Source organism: Pongo pygmaeus, chromosome 2 (assembly GCF_028885625.2).
Source record: "Pongo pygmaeus isolate AG05252 chromosome 2, NHGRI_mPonPyg2-v2.0_pri, whole genome shotgun sequence".
Lineage (NCBI taxonomy): Eukaryota > Metazoa > Chordata > Mammalia > Primates > Hominidae > Pongo > Pongo pygmaeus.
This window is the reverse complement of record NC_085930.1, coordinates 152,155,257-152,177,130: the sequence shown is the minus strand read 5'-3', so window position 1 is coordinate 152,177,130 and position 21,874 is coordinate 152,155,257. Positions and strand designations below refer to the sequence as shown.

The window sequence follows — 21,874 nt, the reverse complement described above, 5'->3', positions numbered from 1 at the left end:
TCTCAATTCATGGTTTTTCTTCTGAACCTCTCTCTTCAATACATTTCTCCCATCTCATGCTGTTTGGCTTTAGACCCTCCTAGATGCCAGCCTTGCCTCTTGTTCTTCCATTTGCCATCTGATCAGCATAATGCTGCTTATCTAGTTATTGAATTTCTTGTGGTTCCTTCAGCATGCTAAGGTCTTCCTCCCTGTTCGCTCAGGCTGTCCTTATGCCTGGAACCCTTTCCACATCCACCCACCCTCACTTACTTTATTTGTTTTATTCTTTGGATCTCAGTTTAGACATCCCTTCTGATAAGAAGCCTTTGTAACTTCTCTGGTCTGGGTTTGTATCATTCTCATCTGTTTCCATAGCACCCAATACTTCTCCTCCCCTAGTAGTCATCATGCTGTACCATGATTTTTAGTTTGCCTGCCTGTACTCCCTCTAGACTGGAAGCTTAGTGAATCCAAAATGCTTATCTCTACACCTAAGCACCCAGCACGCTACTTGAAGGTGAGTAGGCTTCTACAAATATTTGGTATATAAATAGGTGAATGAATGATATACCCAACTAAAGTATTACAGTTCACTCAGTCAAGAATCAGGCTAAACTCAACTTCAGCTTAGGAAAAAAGATTTCTTTAAATATATCTACAAGAGTTAGCTGAGAGTCTGGGCTCCTCTAAAAGCTGGACTTTTCTTTCCTTCCCTCCCTTGATTTAGCCCATTTGACACCATCGTGCTCTCAGGAATCCTTTGTCCAAGCTTACCTCTTTGCAGCCCCTTTGCCTAGAGTCCGGTGTTCTCTTACTTCCCATGCTACATCTCCTTCCTACCCTAGGCATATTTGTGTCTTTAATTATGCCACTGCCTCTTCCTCACCAGTACAAGGCCACTAATAAGCTAATGGGGCAGAGGTCAGGACTTTCTCCATTTAAGAAGATGAACTTCCATCAAGCCCCATCTCTCCCAGGTGGTGCCCCATGCAGCTTGGGGCAGGCATTAGTGAGCAAAGCAATGGGAGTAGGTCTTCTGAGATCTCCAGATGGGATAGGGTTAACCAGCTTATGCAGGAAATGAGCCACAAAAAAAATGTTTTAACAACTGTGTCAAGCAATCACAAGGAAAAGTCATCTTGGATAATGAATAACCACAAGCAGCATTGCTGTGACGAAGCAGACAAGTATAGTAGACCCATATGAATTGCAGATCCCATTAAGTCCTCACAGTCTCCAATGCTGAGAAAAGGTTATGTGATTATGATCAATTCAGAATATCTGAGAAATAGCTTAGAACTGTGGCCTGCCCCATACACTTGTTTTCTCCCGTTATTAAGTCCAAGCATTATCATTCTTCACTTCGCTCCAGAATAAATTTACAATAAAAATTACCTGCTCTTGCATCTTTAACCATTCAGTTAGGTTTTGCTATTTGGCACACCACAATATTTTTTAGATGGGAACTACTGTTTTGATGAAGTATAGTGAATTCAGGCTTTGAAGCTGGCTCATCCACCTGGAACTGTGTGATTAATCCCGTTCAAATCTCAGTGCCCTAGGCTGTAAAATGGGGATATTAATACTTACCTTAAATGGTCAATGTTGAAAACCAAACTAGAATCTATATTTAAAATATGCCTGGCACAGGGACTGCCACCTAGGAGATACTCACAATGGGAGTTTCTTTTACTTTCTTTAACCACCAGAGATGACAAGACAGCCTTTAGTGCTTTCATGGAGATAGGACTCAATCTCACACCTGGTGTCATGAAAACATTCTTTCAGAGACTGAGAGTTTTATTCCAAAGAAGGTTGGACTGTCAAATCACTGCTGAGGACAGCCTGAGGTAAAAGCTAAGGGCTAGTGACATCCCTGTAGAAGACAAAGGCCCATGGCTCCTGCTCTCCTCCCTCCATTTAAGGACAATCATTGATATTTTACTTTTAGTTCCAGCAGTGACTTACTCCTGGCATCAATACATGAAACAAAACATGTAACTCAAGCCTGGCATGTTGGCTCACACCTATAATCCCAGCACTTCAGGAGGCTAAAGCGGGAGGATTGCTTGAGGCCAGGAGTTTGAGACCAGCCTGGGCAACATAACAAGACCCCATCTCTCCAAAAAAAAAATTTTTTTTAATTAGGCAGGGAGGTGGTGCTCACCTGTGCTCCCAGCTACTCAGGAGGCTGAGGTTGGGAAGACCACTTGAGCCCAGGAGTGGGAGGCTGCAGTGAACTATGATCACACACTGCACTCCAGCCTGGGCAAGAGTGAGACCCTGTCTCTAAAAATAAAGATAAAAAATAAAAAATGTTGTGACTCAAAATACCAGTTACTGTGAGTAAAATATATTGTTCCCCCACCCCCAACAAGTTCACACATATAAATTGTCACAATCTACTTAGACATTTATTGAGTGTGAAAAACTAGCGAGATCTTGTGGATAATCAGACCGTCCTATGTATTGAGGTGGTGCAGACAACAGGAACATGCCAGCCTCTGAGAGAACTGAGTAATAAAAGAAGACAGTCCAGAATGTGTGTCACCTCTCCCTGTGTTCAGGAGCCTTCTGTGTACATTTAGATTTTTAGGATATCCAAAGTGTCACAGATATCACAAATATCTGATAGTTTTAACCAAATTAACATGTCCACAGAGGCAAACAAATGGACTACATTATTTTCCCTGTATTCTGCCTGAATTTATTTATTAATTGCTTGCTGATGTTGGCATTGGGTAGACAAAACCTTAGAAAACTATTAACACAAGCAAACCATGTTCAAAAAATTAGTCTCTCTGTGCCAGGCACAAATCCCTCTAATTCTGCCCTCAGGTTTTGTGGATAGAGTTCAAAAGAAGTCAGTAAGATTGACTCAAATAAATTATATGTGCAAATGAGCAAGAAGCAGTTACACTTTAAAATGCCTTGTGCTAAGTATCCATCCATAGGGTCATTAAGGAATTTAACAATTTTCCTCATTAGTTCTGATATATTGGAGAGGTTCAAATGCTGCTTTGTCAGCCAAGTCCTTCCCAGACTGACCAAGCCTCTGTGAGCAGGGCAGGATCCCAGCCCCACCTCCCAGCATCCTGCTGACTCTGCCTGGAAGACTGCTCCAGAAGCACCTTCAAGGACCGGGGGTTCCATGTGAGGGAAGGAGGAGACCCCAGGGCAAGTGTGTGCCCTGCCTGTCATTCACAGGCTTCCCCTCCTTTTAGAGAAACCTGGTCACTCGCACCACCTTTCCTACAGTGGCTGAAACATTTCACTGTACTTTCTTGAAGCTGTTTTAAATGCCACAAGTCGAAGTGAAAGCATGTGTGTTAACAAGTATTTAAAATGCACTCCTCTCAGGAAGGATTGTGAGCTATCCTTCCTTAACAGATTTCTTCCAATTGCCTTCTTCCTGGCATGAAGCTCATTCTGGCTGCCCAAGGAGATGGAAGTTTCCACTGGAGAGTCAAAAACATTACTTTAGATTAGGGTAGCTTGGGGAGAACTTGGAGCCAGATGAAGGCCCCAAGTGCCAGTGATGCTGGAGAAAGGGGCAGAGATAAAGCAAGAGAAAGACACAGAAAGTTAGGGAGTGGGCAAGAGGCTGAACACCCGCTGAACAGATTGCCTGGGATTGACCCTTTGCCTAGGGAAGCCGAAGGAGATTTTCTTCAACTGTCCTTAGAACTCACATTCTTGCTCTATGATTTTTGAGCTTTGTCACAGGTGAGTCAATAGGGATAACCTAGGATAAGTGCTCTCCCAGCATCTACTTCCTCAGCTGTTGAAAAATATTCTGTAATTCTACAGAGACACATAGCATAGGAAGATGCAGAACCATAGGATAATGTAAGCTTCTGTGACACACAGACTCCCAAAATTCAACAGTTTAATCACAGTAGCCATTGCTTTCTGGCTCATGTCACAAGCCAGGGTTGATGTTAACATGGAACTGGGTGGGGTTGGGGGGATGCCTCTCCTACAGACGGTGATTCAAATATAACAAGGCTGCTTCCATCTTACGACTTCAGAACTCCCTAAGACAAGGATTCTAGAAGTGTGGTCCATGGAGCAGCAGTCTTGGCATCACCTGGCAGCTTGTCAGAAATGCAGCTTCTCAGACCTACCACGAACCTCCTGAGTCAGACACTCTCAGAATAGAGCCCTGAAATCTGGGTGGTGGGAGGGGGCGGAGGGGGCTGTTGAAGAAGCCCTTCAGGTGATTTTGATATAGCTAATGTTTATGAACCACTTCATGATTTATATGCAGCTGGTGAAAGGCGAAAGAAAGCCGAGGATAAGAAGCTGCTGCTTAAAAGCCTTGGACCAGAAGTGACTCACACCGTTTCTGCTCTCATTTTACTGGTCAGAACCAGTCACGTGGCTGTACCTAGCTGCAAGAGCTGCTATAGAAAATATAGTTTATGCAGTTATAACAGTACGTCATAGACTATATAAGAATAGATTTTGGTGGATAGATAGCCATATTTGCCAAAATAGCCCTCTGCAGTAGGAATATTTTCATTATTTATAATGTCACATGGGAAAAAGCAATTCCAGATCCAAATTGGAAACCTATGCTAGGTTTCCTCAACCCCAGCAACTATGGACATTTGGGGCAGATAATTCTTTGTTGTGGAGACTGTCTTGAACACTGCAGAATGTTTAACAGCATCCCTGGCTTCTACCAACTGGATAATAGTAGCACCTTTGCCTCCCCACTCCTCCCTCCTACTTTGTGGACAATGAGAACTATCTCCAGACAGTGCCATATATTCCCTAGGAATCAAAATCACTCCAGTTAAAAGAAAACACTGACCTAAACAGAAAATTGATAAATTGATCTTTGGAACACAAGCTGCCCATAAGTAAGTTGGGTACTACTCCCAGAATGTTGACTTTCTTCTGATCTATGTTAGCCTTTCTCTTGTAACTCTCTGTTGAAGATTTCAGCTAGTAATGAGGATTATTCTGATTATTCCGCAGTTTACTATTACATCCATCTTACCCACGTAAAAACAAACTTCCAAAGCCAGAGGCATCTATGCTTGTTGACTTCAGAGTTGTGACAGAGCTAATCCTATTTACAACTACCCTTTCTGGCTACCCAGAGCTTCTAAAAACAAACTTCTCTTTACATAAAAATACACAGAAGTTATATCACATTTCTTCTTAGTAGCCTTAAGTTTAAATGATTCAAATTCAGGAAGAGAGATGAGGGAAAGCTCTACTTGTCTAACACAGGCTTAGTTTCCAGAAGAACTCAATTTATTTTTGAATGCAGAAAATTATCCCACTGAAAACAATCTGTTGGCTTCACTTCCATGTGATAAAATGATGTTGAACTGAAAATGGAACCACGTAGCAAGATTGCATTATCCTGGAACATTTTGAAATCAGACTGGCATTTTTGCTTAAAGTAGGTACCCTTTGCAAAGTCACAGGATTCCAGTAGGGGTAAAAATGAAATGTAATTCAATTCTAGACCCAAACCAGGGTCTGATTTAACAGATTAATAAGAAGACTGTATTAAATCTTTTAAATCAACTTCTTCAGAGTATTTGAAGTGAAAGGGGAAAAAAAGGAATTGCAATGGATTATGTCCCAAATGGAAAGACAGGCAGCAAAATAATGCATCTAAAGGACTTTTCTTTTAAAGGATAGATCCATTTATCAGGGACAGTTCTGCATCCCTGTCCATCTACTGCTCATTTTCTTTTGGGTTCCAATTGTACTTTTTTTTTTTTTTTTTTGAGATGGAGTCTCGCTCTGTCACCCAGGCTGGAGTGCAGTGGCGCAACCTCGGCTCACTGCAAGCTCTGCCTCCCAGGTTCACGCCATTCTCCTGCCTCAGCCTCCCGAGTACCTGGGACTACAGGTGTCTGCCACCACACCCAGCTAATTTTTTGTATTTGTAGTAGAAACAGGGTTTCACTGTGTTAGCCAGGATGGTCTCGATCTCCTGACATTGTGATCCACCCGCCTTGGCCTCCCAAAGTGCTGGGATTACAGGCGTGAGCCACTGCGCCCGGCCTCTAATTGTACTTTTAAACACAAAAATGACCTCCTCTTATCCATTCACTTATGCATTCATCCAATGCTTGCAGAGCACCTACCCTATGAGAGGCACCGTCTAGCTCTGGAAATGCCACAGCAGAGGCAGCAAACCAGAGGTCAGCTCTTACCAAGCGTACTTTCCAGCATAGAGAGACAGATCTTAAAGACCAGAATATAAACAAGGTCATTTCTGATGGTGATCAGTGCAGTGAAAAACAAACGGCCAGGCTCAGTGGCTCACGCCTGTAATCCCAGCACTTTGGGAGGCCGAGGCGGGTAGATCACGAAGTCAGGAGATCGAAACCATCCTGACCAACATGGTGAAACCCTGTCTCTACTAAAACACACACACACACAAAAATGAGCCAGGCGTGATAGTGTGTGCCTGTAGTCCCAGCTACTCAGGAGGCTGAGGCAAGGGAATCACTTGAACCCAGGAGGCGGAGGTTACAGTGAGCTGAGATCGTGCCACTGCACTCCAGCCTGGGCAACAGAGCAAGACTGTCTCAAAAAAAAAAAACAAGAAACCTGGGTGAAGGTGAGAGCACTTAGGTCTGATGGTCAGGGCAGCCTTTCTGAGGACTGAGATGATGGGCACAGCCAAGGGATGACTCAGGGGAGCACTGCAGGTGGGAGAAGCTGCAAGTACAAAGGTCTCAAGGCAAGAACAAACCTGTTTCAAAATAAACTTCATCTTCCTACATTTTACAAGCTTCCAGCTATCCTCATATCTTTCCACTCTCTTCAGTAAAAGATCCTAACCTTTCCGCTGAACTCCGCACTCATATCTAATCACTCACTCAGCCTCTCTGCTTGGAAGACTAATAGGCAGCTCAGACGTAATAAAGTGGGAACACAACCCTTGATCGCCCTTATACACCCAAACATGCTCTTTCCCTGGGCTTTCCCAATTCTTCCAGGGCTGAGTTCTCCTCTCATACCCCTCATCTGACCCATCAACAAATATCAACCTTTGACATACATTCAGCACCTGCCATGCTATCATCAGTGGTCTGATCTGCATTCACTTCTTGCCTGGACTAACAAGGCAGCCTCCTCACTGGCCTCCTATCAGCAGCCTGTTTTCCTATCAGAGTCAGAGTTTTTAAGCATAGAACAGATCCTATCACTATCTTGCATTAAAACCTTCCTAAAGTTTACTATCTCAAAATAAAATTCAAAAGCCTTGCTATTCAAAAGCCCAGTATGATTTGGCTATGTCACCTCTCTGGCATTATCTCCTTCCACTGCCTCCCAGCTCCACCCTGTTTATCCTGCTCCCATCACACCAGCCTCCTTGCCACAGCTTAAGCACACCAGGCATAGGCCTGCCTCAGGATTTTGCACCTACTATTCCCAAAGCCTAGAATGATTTTCCTCCAGATACCCAGATGGCTTCTCCCTCTATTAGGTTCTCTGCTCAAATGTCACCTAACCAGAGAGGCTTTCCTAACCATGCTAACATCCCTCCCCTCACATATAAATACTCTCTATCCCCTTACCCTACTTTGGTTTTCTTCGTACCACCTGACATAATTAATCTAGAAGCACCTTTAAATTAAGGTCTTGTTTGCCACTATCACCTGGAGCCTGAATGAATTAATCAGTGAATGAATATATTAATATCACCATCCCATATCTAGAGGACCTGAAACCACTACAGTAGTTCAATTTGAAAGCATTCACAGAGTTTTGTGTTCTGGGTATTATGAAAGACATAAGAACTATGTAAGGAAGATATAACTCCAAACTTCTAAAAAATTGGGAGTTGGAGAAAAAGACCACATTAAAGTACTGATTCATTTCAGACTATGATTTAATAATGCAAGTGGCATGGGCAGTATGTTTCATTAGATTTCTAAGAAAGAGAGAACAAAGTGGACTAAAGTATTCCAGGAAAACTTCATAGGAGTGGGATGAGGGAAGAAAGATCATTCAAATGGGTGAAGTTTGGAGAAGCACAAAGGAAAGGCAGAAATCCAGCGCTGAAGCAAGGAATTAATGGTGAGGCCATGGCACAGAGGTGAGGATAACAGTCATTTATGGGAGGAGAGAAACCTGCCTTGCTTATGGAAGTTCTCAATGGAGAAGAGGAAGTAAACAGGAAAAGTAGGGTGGGGTCCTGAGTGAAAGGTATCTCTGGGCTGTGGGAAGCTACTGGGTTATGCTTGCTGAGTTGAATTGTGACCTCATAAAGCTAGGTTTTGAGGAAGCTGTTCTAAGGAACATCAACAAGATGGACTGGAAGAAGAAGAGAATAGATGCTTGAGGCCAAAACCAGAGAATGGTTCGGGGCACAGGCAGGTTGTGAGATGGGTCTTGGGCCAAGGTGGTGCATTGGGAAATGAGAGGAGCTGGGCTGTCTTATACCTCGTCCTCTGCTGCATCAGAATCTCTAGTCGGGATGCTGGCGTGAGTGACTACATATATTTTTAAGTTCCACGTGATTCTGATGTGCACTTCTAGTGAAAACACAAGTCTAGTTGTAAACCTCTATTTGGAGATGAGGTAACAGAAATCTAGATGAGGTAACCTGCTTATGGGCATGCGGCCTGTGGGGCAGGCCTGAGGGCAGATACCAGAACTCTTGACTCTCAAAATAAGGTTTTAAAGGATCTCAATAAATAATAAAAAGGCAGAAACTGAACTTGTAGAAACTATTCCAAAACCATTACATTAATCTAGGCGGTATCAATCACTTTTCCGTATGTAACCTGACATTATTGAAGAATCAGAAAATTCATCCATTCATTGATTTGTTGGACAAATCTTTATTGAGTGCCTACTGTGTGCTTAGTATTGCTTTAGATGTCACAGCTCAACAGAACTGGCCAATTGCAAGGTACAGTAATAAGGGCTCTGATAGGGCAAACATGGACTGTGTTAGGAATATAACCCAGCCTAACCCAGACCCAGATGTCAGAGGAGGCTTTGTGGAGAAAACAGTGTCTCATTTGAGCTCTGAAGACCACTTGGAATTCAGTGAAGTTTTGGTAAGGGTTATAGGAGAAAGAACTGAGAAAATTTAGATGAGAAAAAAAGATTTGGGCGTAGAAAATTATGTACGCAAAGGTCTCTTTTGCCTCACCATTTATTTCAGTGCCTTAAATGCTGCACATCAGTTCATGACGATGGTCACGATTTGGGCCCTCATGAGGTATAGCAATCTTTTTCCTCATCAAACTATACTTTCAGAGTATCCTCTTTTGCATCTCTAATACACCTTCTTACAGTTTACCTTTTAAAAGAGTCATGTTTGTAGGACCATGAACACTGGAACAGAGCAGCCAAACTCTGTCATTCTTGTACTGTGTCTGGGATAAAGCTTAGCATATAGTGAGTGCTCAGGAAATGCTTTTAGTTTATTGCTTTGCACCTTAAATCAAGATGCCCTAAGAGATATTTATATTCCTGTGATTTAAGTTTAGTTATGTCTGACCTTCACCTATTCAGAACACATTTGCAAATTTGTAATTGATTAAAAGCTTCACTTTTGCCCTTTGAAGATAAACAGGAAGCTGCACATTTTCTGCAGCAGGAGTGCTTGCTAGAAAGCTTTCCTTGGTTCAATAGTTTTCTATTGTTATGAATAGAACATCAACATAATTAACATAAGAATCCCTTAGAGGCCAATTTTAAATGAAACCGCATTTAATTGCAGGTAATTCCTTTATTCCCCAAGGTGATGCTAAATTTCCAACTGGGCATATGAAATATGTCAAAATCTCTGCAAAGTAAACCCATCTAAAATGAAATGGTATATTCTGTCAACCCTCAAAAGTATAAAATTATTTTGATTAGTTGGCCAAAACAAAGAGAAAAAGAAAGATAAAACCCAAAGACTCAAACTCAGAGTATCCATAAAACAATACAAAACACAAGTTTTGACAAGTTCTAGATTTCTTGAGTTTTTAAGAGAAATGGTTTGTGTTTTAGGAAATAATGTTTGGCTAAAAAGAAAATCCTAAGTCAATATTCATTTTTCATTTTTAGTATTTTGCTGGTACCCTAATAATCTATTTCAATCCTAAAATCCTCTATTGCCCAAAACCATAGCGTTAAGAAGATAGGATCAGTATGCCCAGAGCCTCCACATAGGAGGTAATCAATACATACACATTAAATGAACCAATGAATGAAGCATTGGTTTCACATTTATCTAGGCTCCAAATGTGTGATAAGCAACTTCAGAGTCATAAAGGATGAGTAGGACATAGACAATAGTCCACCTCGTCTGGAGTTCTATATTAGCTTCACTTTGTCCACCCGGAAGCCTCACCATTCTCAGCCCCGTGCTTCCAGTGCCTCAGTGGTGTGTGTGCCACATGTTACCAGGGCTATGGACAGATGATCCCATCTCTAAAAACACCCTGTATCTATGTTTTTTTAGGTGGTTATAACATTGAGAAGGCATCCTCTTTTCAACATCTTGGGGTTTGGCCCCAATTAACAGTGTTTCTCAACCTGCCACGAGATAGTGGCTGTACTTTTCCATTTGTTTCTGAAATCTCTACATTGCATCTCCTGTAAATATGGAGTGTTCTATATATAGGTACAGATTTTTTCAGAACTCAGCATAACATATATTTGAGTATATTTTTAAACCAAGAATTGCTCATGTATAGATAATTTAGATTTAAGAGCCTAGTTACCCTAGTTTAACATAATAACAATACATTATTAAACATTCTTAGTAAGATTAATGATTGCTTACCTCCTTGCCCTTAATATCCAGCATGAAATAGTTGATAGTAGGCATGTTATTGCAAGTTTTAATTTTTATTCTAGTTTCTCGTCTTTGTCACAAAGACACAAAGTTAAAAAATATTTATATCAATAAGAACTATTAATACTTAGCAACTCATTGTCTAATATTTCTAACATTACATACTTTGCCATGGTGCTGCTTTATGGACATTTCTATCACTATGAGCTTGAGGAAACGAGAAATTTGAAAGTTCACTTTCTTTTTCTTTTTTTTTTTTTTTTTTGAGCCAGAATTTCGCTCTTGTTGCCCAGGCTGGAGTACAATGGCGCAATCCCAGCTCACTGAAACCTCTGCCTCCCAGATTCAAGCGATTCTCCTGCCTCAGCCTCCATAGTGGCTGGGATTACAGGCATCCACCATCACACCCAGCTAATTTTTTGTATTTTTAGTAGAGGCAGGGTTTTACTGTGTTGGCCAGGCTGGTCTCGAACTCCTGACCTCAGGTAATCCACCACCCGCCTCATCCTCCCAAAGTGCTGAGATTACAGGTGTGAGCCACCCCCTCCCCCAGCCGGAAAGTTCACTTTCTAGCTCCAATCTTGTACTGTGATTAAACACTGCTAGGAGCTTTACCATGACCTATAAATTCTCTCCTCAGATACAGAAGTCTATTGTACGACTGTTTCCTTGAGTTCTCATTCCTTAATGATCCCATTTGTATTTCCTGTTGAGAACACTATTAAAATAGTCACCAGTTTTAAGGGTTATTAATATCCGCACTCTTATCCCCAGCTGGGTGTGAACACACAAATACTTCTGGTGGGGACTTTTCTTCTTGAGTACAACCATCTCAAGAGTGTTCAGAATTTCTGACATGTAAGAACTTTTTTATTAATATCTACTTCAAATGTTATCTTCCTTATCTATAGGCCATTTCCATGTCTACATGGAGATTTAGAATAATTTCCTTCCTCCATTACATTTTGTTCCTTGAAGGTATTTTATAATCAGAGTGCATGTTCTTCTCTCTTTCGGAGATTTCCTTGTTTCAGGCAAAACGTATTAAGTCTTTCTAGTCGAATCCTGTGGATCTTGTGTTATGCCACTTGTCTCTTGAATAGTCTCAGCATGGAGATAAGAAAGGAGCATTATATTCTAAGTTGAGAACCTAGAAACAAAAACCAGGATGGTTATAGTTTTTCTCATTCTGCCCTGTGTCTACTTTTTAAAATTCCTTTAATGTACGAATACAGATTCAGAAATTTAGAAACCTAGATGCTGTAATAAATATTATAAAAAGTGGATCATCGAGATTGTATATGTATGATTCAAACCTTTCAACAAAAATAACCAAATCACTACCTCTTTGGCTTATACTAGCTGTCATTATAAATCTTTATTTGTCCTATTGCACAATATAACAGGGACTATAAATGTCTTGCATGTCGTGTGTTACCCAAGAGAGACCTTTCATTTTAGCTCCTTTCCTTTACTAGTTGTGCTTTTATTTACTCTTCTTCCAAGTCTATATTTCTATTTTTATTAGTGTCATCACATTTCGATTTCAAGTTCTAGTATTTGTTTTTTGTTTGTTTGTTTGTTTGTTTGAGATGAAGTCTCACTCTGTCATGCAGGCTGCAGTGCAATGGCACGATCTCGGCTCACTGCAACCTCCACCTCCCAGGTTCAAGCAATTCTCCTGCTTCAACCTCCCAAGTAGTTGGTACTATAGGTGTGTGCCACTACGCCCAGCTAATTTTTGTATTTTTAGTAGAGATGGGGTTTTACCATGTTGGCCAGGCTGGTCTCAAACTCCTGACCTCATGATCCACCCACCTCGGCCTCCCAAAGTGCTGGGATTACAGGTGTGAACCACCATGCCCAGCCCTTCATCTTTAATACCTCTTGCAAATATATTTAATATGGATTCATAAAATGCAGTTAGCCTATTATTACAAAACAAAAAGTAAAATAAGTAAAAACAGGTTTTAATATACTAGTTTAGATTATAGATTTTGTAAAACTATGTAATCATTCTGGAGTAATTTTAAATGTCATTTAATTATTTAATTTTCAGTGGTCCATAAGCTTAGTTTTCTTTGTTGTCTGACACATTTGATTTTTAAAAAGTAATTGTTCCCAGAAAGTTTCTTTTGTATATACAGCCAATATTATTCTAAAATTTTATGGAAATGCAAAATAACTAGAATAGCTAAAACAATTGTGAAAACGAAAAATAAGGTGGGCAGAATCACTCTACCCAATGTTAAGGCTTATTATATAGCTACAATAATTACAACAGTGTGCTATTAGAAGAAGGACAGACACATAGATCAATGGAACAAAGTAGAGAACTGAGAAATAGACCCACACAAATATACCCAGCTGGCTTTTGATGGAGTTCCAAAAGCAAGTCAATGAAGAAGTTAAATATCCACAGGTGAAAAAATGAACCTCAACCTAAACCTCTTACCTTATACAGAAATTCAAAGTGATCATGGACCTAAATGTAAAACTATAACACTTTCAGAAAAAAATAGGGAAAACCCTTTGGGATCTAAGGCTAGGCAAAGAGTTTTTAGACATGACTCCAAAAGCACAATTTATAAAAAGCAAAATCAACAAATTAGACCTCATCAAAATTCAGAACTTTTCTCTGCAAAAGACTCTTTTAAGAGGATGAAAAGACAAGCTACAGAGTGGGATTGTCAATTTGCAAACCATACATCCAACAAAGGACTATTATGTAGAATTGTTAAGAACTCTCAAAACTCAACAATAAAAAATTCAACAATCCAATTTTTAAAAATAAGAAAAAGACATGAAGGGCCATTTCATCCAAGAGGGTATATAGATAACAAACAAATACATTTTAAAATACTCAACACCATTTTGCTGTTAGGAAAATGCAAATTAAAACCACAATAAACTATCACCACATACTTATCAGAATGACTAAAATGAACAATAGTGACAACACCAAATCTGCCAAGGAGGCAGAAAAATTGGGTGACTTATATGTTGCTGGTAGGAATGTAAAATGTTACAGCCACTCTGGAAAACAATTGAGTAATTTATTAAAAACCTAAACATGCAAATACTGTACTACCTAGTGATTGTACTCCTGGGCATATATCTCACAGAAATGAAAACTTATGTTCACACAATAATCTGTATGTGAATTTTAGCATCCTTTCTTGTAATAACCAAAAACTGAAAACAACTCAGATACCCTTCAATAGATGTGTGGTTAAATAAACTGTAGAACATCCAGACTGTGGAATATTACTTAGTAATAAAAAGAACAACTATCAATAATTCAGCAACCTGAATAATTATCCAGCAAATTATGCTGGGTTAAAAAAAGGCAATTCCAAGAGACTATATACTGCATGGTTCCATTTATATAACTGTCTTGAAATGACAAAAATCATCCTAACAGAGAATAGATTACTGGTTGTCAGGAATTAAGGAATGAGTATGTGGGAGGGAAGTAGGTGTGGTTATAAAAGGGCAATGTGAAGGATCCTTGTGGTGATGGAAATGTTTCTCTCTCTCTCTCTCTCTATCTCTCTCTCTCTCTTTAGAGCCAGGGTCTTACTCTGTCACCCAGACTGATGGCATAATCCTAGCTCATTGCAGCCTTGAACTTGTGGGCTTAAGTGATCCTTTCGAGTAGCTGGGACTAAAGACACATGCCACCATGCCTGGCTAATTAAAAAAAAAAAAAAACTTGCAGAGACAGGGTCTTGCTTTGTTGCCCAGGCTGGTCTCGAATGCCTGACTTCATGTGATTTTCCCACTTCAACTTCCCAAAGTGCTGAGATTACAAGTGTGAGCCACTGCACCCAGCCACAAATGTTCTTTGTCTTGACTGGATCAATGTCAATATTCTGATTGAGATATTGAGCTATAGTTTTGCATGATATCATTGAGGGGAAACTGAAGAAATAGTACACAGTGTCTTTCTGTATTATTTCTTACAACTCTTTATGAATCTATAATTATCTCAAAATAAAAAGATTTTAAAAATTGTGTCAGCAAATTGTAAAGATGAATCCATTGAAATGAAAAAGACACCTGCAAGGTGTTTATTTTCTCCTTTGGCTTTTCCTGCAAGGTTTGCGAGGAGCGATCGCATTTGCCTTAGCTATTCGGAACACAGAATCTCAGCCCAAACAAATGATGTTTACCACCACGCTGCTCCTCGTGTTCTTCACTGTCTGGGTATTTGGAGGAGGAACAACCCCCATGCTGACTTGGCTTCAGATCAGGTGAGTGACACCGTCTAGCAAAGGAAATCATTATGAGGCATGGCTGCGCTGTTCAATTTCCGGTATTGCTGACTTAGTCAATAGTACAGTGGCAGGTCCTACCCTAACTTTCCCAGCAGTCAAGTTGACCTTCACTCATAAGGTGAAACAATATGACATAGTACCAACCGCATTGACTTTTCCAGGAGGCTTCCAAATCCTAGGATGATGTCTGTTTATAGTCTGTCCCTAGAAATTTATTTATTCATCTATCAATTCTTCCATTCAACAATCTGTATTCAGTACAATGCAGTATACTATGGAGTTTACAAAAATAAGACACAGGTCTTGTCCTCAAGATACAATCCAGTAGGATTGATACAGAAAAATCTATAATACAAAGGATAAAGTGAATTTATTGTTTTTTAATTCCTCACAGCACTTACAACAGAAACAGGGACATAGGAAATGCTTAAACATACTTGCTTAGTGAGCCATATGCTTAGCCAGAGGGATGCTATAGACACAAGTTAGACACTTTCATACAGGAAAAGGGGATAAAGGCTTCAGTCAGTGGCCCTCCAGTAAGCAGTTCTGGAAGATGATTGCTATAAACCTGAAGTATGGAAGGAGCAGACAATTTGACAAAAACGGGTAGCTGGTGTCAATTGTGAAAAGGGGTAAATCTATTTTAAAGTGTGGCTGTCTTTGTTTAATGTTCTTGTGAGCTGGGTCCTCATTTTCATATCCCAGAAAGTAACAATAGTGCTTTAGGCAAATCACATTTTATTTCTCAAATCTATACATTTTGATGATCATGCAGTCCCTTCCTGATTCCTACCCATTATCTATAAGACAGATTTATACCTACTGCATTCAACATGTAAAGATCCATCTGACTAGAAAAGGACTTCCAAGAAGATTCTTACAGTCAAGAGTCTGTTATTACAGCACCTAGTATAGTGCCTGGCACATAGTAGGATTGAATACATAATTCATGAAAAGTTAAATGAATACAACCACAAATGTAAACACTTTCATTAACCATTTACTGCAGGTCTCACAAGTTTAGTATAAGAAAGCTTATGCTCAAACCAGGCCAACTGGTTATGCATTGAACCAAATTCAAGGAAAAAAAGGACTTCCTGAAGTACTGTGAATATTGCTAAACACATAAAAAGGCTTTGACTAAAGGTGAATAGCGAGTGTTTTGAAATGCTTCTTGAATTACTTCCTAAGCACATAAATGTGACTTGCAATTTCTTTCACAGTGGTGGTTACCTGTAGGCTCCCATGGATGAGTACACAGATTGCATTAAACTCTATAGCACTGAGTCTCCTGTGAACTGTTAGTAAGACAGTGGTGTGTTTAGGTTTCTGGAAAACAAAATTCAATAGGGTAGATCCTTGCATGGAAAAATTAGGGCTTGGAAACCAAGTTAGAGGATGCTGGAAACCAAGTTAGAGGATGCTGGTCCCCACAAAATACAAGTACTGAATACACTATTAGGTGAGTTCAAATATTCAGAACATAAAGTAGTGATGTCAGAATTTCCTTAAAGCAATAAAATATAATTTGTTTTCTACTATTTCTTTTTTTACCCCAAAAGAAGTTGTTCCCAAATCAGTAACATGTTTTATCCTAAAGTATTTACCTAACTCTCTTAAAGTGTTTTCCAAAAGCATCCACTGACTTCAAATAGGTGTCATAACTTATGCAGCCCCTTAATATCTGGTTCAACAGACAGAGGGGAGTATTATAGTGGGGCTTTAAACAGGTTAGGACAGTTATCCAGGTTATAGGACAAGGCCTAGTAAGAAAGGAAAGATACTGGTGTGAACCATGGTGTCCAGGGGTGAAGTGCCTGGTAGTCAGCCTGGCCAGTGTTATGGCAGTCTGCCAGGGGGCACAGCATGAGGCAGCCAGGTCATGGCAATGCCCCAGCAGGAACTGGCTCCAAATGGCTCAACCAATTCAGTGCCAGACTTGGCCACCAGTCAGGAGGGAGATGGGTAAAGGCAGGACTGTGATGTGTTTAGGGAATTGAGCTGACAGGGTTCCAGTCTAGTGAGCAAGGTGATGATCTCAGCTGGGAACTAGAGTATAAATCTGACATCAGGACAGAAACCCAGAGAGACCAGAGACCCATTCATGAGAAAACTAAAGGGGAAAAACTGAAGTTCATAGATTTGTGGGCACCCAGGAAGTAAACCCAGACAGATAGATACAGGGCAGAAAAAGTTAAGACCAATGGCTCTCAAACTTGAATGAACATCAGAACCACCTAGAGGGCTCATTAAAACCCAGATTGCTAAGCCCCACCCCAAGTTTCTCATCCAGTAGGTCTTGGTCAAGGCCTGAGAGTTTGTATTTCTACCACATCCAGGAAATGCCTCTGTTGCTGGTCCCAGGGCCACATTTTGAGAACCACTGGTTTAGACTTCCTACCCCTAGTAGAGATGGAGCTAATATTGATACTGTCAGATGTGGCTGCGGTTGCCAAGGGCCAGGCACACCTGAGCCTGCAGTGTAGATTCCTTAGCACCTATACTAAAGGGAGGAGGGGCTCACTTAAAGAGGAAGAGTCACTGTGCACCGATCAGTGGGCAGGAAATAGGATATAATAGAATAAACATTAAAGAATAAAACTATGTCACTGTGTGTGTACAAATACACACTAACTTGCAGTGATACCATCATATGCTCCACTTTCCTACCGTGGTTTATAATGTTGTCAAAGAAATTCTCAATTCCATTATGGCTTTAAACTCATAGTCACCCATCATTTAGACTCTATTTAGCAAGGCTTTGCTTGTTTACAGAGCTACATCTCGTTAACCAACTTTCTTGTCAGACTCTTCTCCAAAAACACCACGAAGTAAGTAAATTGGAGCTTTAATAAAATGACATAAATGGAGAAACCCAAGAGACGCGAAGACAAATGTGATATTGAATGAACCCAAACACCCTCAAATGGAATGTGATTTGTTTATCTACTTTACGTGGCCTTCCCTTCTTGAGTCTACATTTTTTTCTCTGAAATTATGTGATATGTACTTGAATTAGTTTTTTTTTAATCCCCATAAAATTTGCCATCCAGCCGCAAACTACCACAGTAGGATGCAAAGAAAATGTTTTATATAAGGCAAAAATTGATAGTATTAATATGAATTGCACTTTGATGGAACTGACTTTAAAACGGTAATGATCCTATGTTTAGAGAAACAAATAATGATCTTTATATATGAAACAAATTTTCCATTGATTGAGTCTTGTCATAAGCACCATTCAAATTTCTTGTCCTGGAGATGTTGTATTTTTCTTTTTAAAAATAATCATAAAATGTTTGTAATGCAGCATTGAAAATAAATCAAACCTTTGCTTTTTAAAATTCTGGAGAAAAGGAAAAGACTCCTCCAGAGTCTTTTCTGTGGACTACATTAATACTGGCGGTGGACTACATTAATACTGGCGGTGAGGAAAACCCAACAGGAGTCTCCAAGGACTAGCTCTGCTGTTAGCCAGGAAACAAAAAAGACCAAAGGTGTTAGGCTCTGCCCTACAAAAGCCAGTAAACAAGATTATCGACCAAATGGTTGTACATGCTTACAAACAAACATTAAAGACCACAGGGCAGAGCTCTCTGGCAGCGGCACCAGATAATAAGCTTCGAGGTGGTAACCCCATTCTTGGCTTAGGGTAGAGCACCACATGGAGCCAAGAAACTTTCAGCAAATAGCTCATGAGAATGGAGCCCATACCACAGTGCAAACCTTTCCTGCACTCCCCAAATGAGAATGTAGGACCCATCTCTTCACAATATCTGAATCACAGTGTGGAAGGCCTTGAATGCCAGACTAACACAGAACTTGTCTCCCAGCTGACATTAGAAAAGTGCCCTCGACAAGATAACCTTTACAGCTTCCAAATTTTGACCTCTAAACACTCTAACAATAATAACTGACTTATATTGAGTGCTTACTCTGTGCCAGATATCAGATAATAAAATGCAAAGTATATAACCTCCTTGTGACTCAGCTTCTAATCTATAAAATGGGGATGATGATAGTAGCCGCTTCCTAGGGTGGTTGACAGCTGCCACCGTGGCCCACGGTTACACCACCGCCGGGCTGCAGAACCAGGCTCCAATCTGGGGAGCCTAAGCCTAGGGCCTGCACACCCAACTAGTGCATTCTTCTGGCACCCTGAATAAATGAGCTTATTCTCAATGCCTGCAATCTACCCTGATTAACAAATTATTTGAAGAAAGAGATGTACTTTTTAAACCAAGACATGCCTGTTAAAAACAAACACAGGAAATCTTCATGCATCGCAAGTGATTGGGCTGACTGGCTCATACAACACAGAAATTCTTCAGTGCAGGTTTTCTTTTTGACCTGGGACAGTTACGGGTAAATAAAATGAGGTTAGTCCAAAGTAGCCAAGTGGAGAAGATTGTCTTCCTCAATTACAGGAATTTAGAATTACAGGACTTATAGGAATTTGTTACCCTCACGCTCATCTCGCAACCCTATTCAGGATCCCAAACTATCCTGCCGTCAGCCTCTTCCCCAAATCAATAAAAAAATTTGTTTGCATACATTGACTTACGTCTATTGCAGAGTGAGTAACTTTTAGATAGTGCAATGCTTCTACTATTAATTTTTTTTTTTTAAGAGTGTCTTGCTCTGTCACCCAGGGTGGAGTGCAGTGGCTCAATCATAGCTCCCCACAGCCTTGATCTCCTGGGCTCAAGCGATCCTCCTGCCTCAGCCTCTCAATTAGCTGAGACTACAGGTGTGCACCACCATGCCCAGCTAATCTTTTTAAAATTATTTTTAGCAGAGATGAGGTCTCATTACATTGCCCAAGCTGATCTCAAACTCCTGAGCTCAAGCAATCCTCCAACCCCAGCCTTCCAAAGTGCTGGCATTACAGGCATGAGCCACCACACCAGCCCACAATCAATATTTTAGTTAAATATTTAAATTCAATTTTTGGTTTATGACCAAAAGCCATCCTCAAATGATTTATTTATTGTTTATACCCATTGGCTACAAAGTTTTAAGATAACAGCCATCACAAATATGTATACAAAGATAAAAAGAGAACTGTCCTTAGTAATATTTTTAAGTCTTAAATAATAGCAGAGTTAAATATATCTGCTTACATACAGACTTCCTTTATTACTGAGGTGAGGAAATGTTAATTTAATACAATGGAGGAATATATATAATTAAGTTATCTTAATATTGATTGTGTTCTGTTTGGTTTCCTTTCTAGCATTCAAAGTTTCATGTGGGTTTAACAGTTTGCTTCATTGTTATGTTAATGTAGTCTATCAATACACACATATACTCTGGAGTTAGACTGAGCAGGTGCTAACTGTGCCTCCCTCTCTTAAAGCTGTAGGATTTTGAGCAATAAATTTAATGTCTTTATGCCTCAAATTTCTTAATTTGTAAAATTGGAATAATGATATCTACCACTTTCGAACATTATAAGGATTAAGTATTCTGTGTGTACAGAATTTAGGGCACACAATAAGTGCTCAACAAATATTGCTATAACAGTACCCAGAAGATACCTATGAGCCTTTTCTTACCCAAATACTATTTTATTGTCCCCCTGACACACATACACATATAAACTATTATTAATTAATTATATTTATGAAAGCATGGTATACATGGGAAATAGAAATAGTCTCTGGAAGGTTTAGTCCATTTTCCATAGTAATTAGACTCACCAATTTTACAGGCAACTCCTATTTCTGCATTTAAAATGATAAACGTCTTAAAGAAAAATGCTCACAAAAAGGATTATATTATCCAATAGCTCAAAAAGATTATTTCTAAAACATGCTTCTATCTCCTTCTTAACATAATAATCTTTGCTTGGGAACTTCTTAGATATTTAATTTGTAATATTTCATCAAGCTGTATTGATTGTATTATATTTTGTAGTGATTTTGTGCAAATTTGTATACTTTGTATCAATTTATATCAATCCACAGACCTGAGAAATATGCTCTCTCATGAAACATGGAAAACCAGTTTACTCATTTGAATGTAGATTTATACTACATATTCCATACCTGATACTGCCTTTTAAAAGTATGTTCTATTTTATTTATGTTCTTCTACAATACATTTCATAAATCTAAATATTTATTGCTTAAATCAATCAGTTTGACTTGTTACATTAGAGATATTGGATAACTGTAGTAACTTGTTTTTAACCTAAAAATATTCTAGGTTTTTAACAATTGTTATGAATTAGCATTTCCTAAATTTGCTTTCAGTGCCATCTGCGTTCTTTAATACGCTTTATTTCTGCGTGCCAAATTGTCTCAGGGCCAGAGATAACAGTCTTTAACTCCACAACTGCCAGCTATCCTCCACAAGCCATGTTCTTAGTCGTCTTCTCTGAAGGTGCTCTTGAGAATATCAACATCAATAAGCTTCTCTCATTTACTAAGTTTACCAAACAATGGACATTCTGGTCTATTAAAGAAGATTTATTAGCCTATTATCATAAAGCATTATCCAATATGGTGTCCTTACTTTAAGTAATAGATGTATTTGTACTTTAGGTAACAGCCAACGTTTGAAAAAAAAAAAAAGTGATTTTGAATGCAGTAGATGGAACTTGTTATTCAAAGGCTGTGGAGAAGGGTACCAGTTCTGATCAAAATGGAGTAAGCACACTTACTCCACCCACTTTCTCTCCTTCTGAATGCAGCTAAAAACACTGAACAAAATGCAAGTAGCAGTTATACAAGGATTCTAAAAAGTAAGTGGTAGCGGGCATATTCAGGGAATAAACCAGAATTCAGAGTACTATTGAACTGGTGGTGAGTTTTCATTTTGT

General features: G+C 39.6%; 1 protein-coding gene across 1 annotated transcript in view; it reads left to right on the top strand.

Moving 5' to 3' along the window:
* SLC9A9 (solute carrier family 9 member A9) overlaps nt 1-21,874 on the top strand; it is a 591,760-nt gene that overhangs the window by 362,784 nt on the left and 207,102 nt on the right. Inside the window, exon 12 of the mRNA XM_054481518.2 lies at nt 14,868-15,021. Coding sequence (XP_054337493.1) covers nt 14,868-15,021 — 154 coding nt within the window. The remainder of the gene's footprint in view (nt 1-14,867; nt 15,022-21,874) is intronic.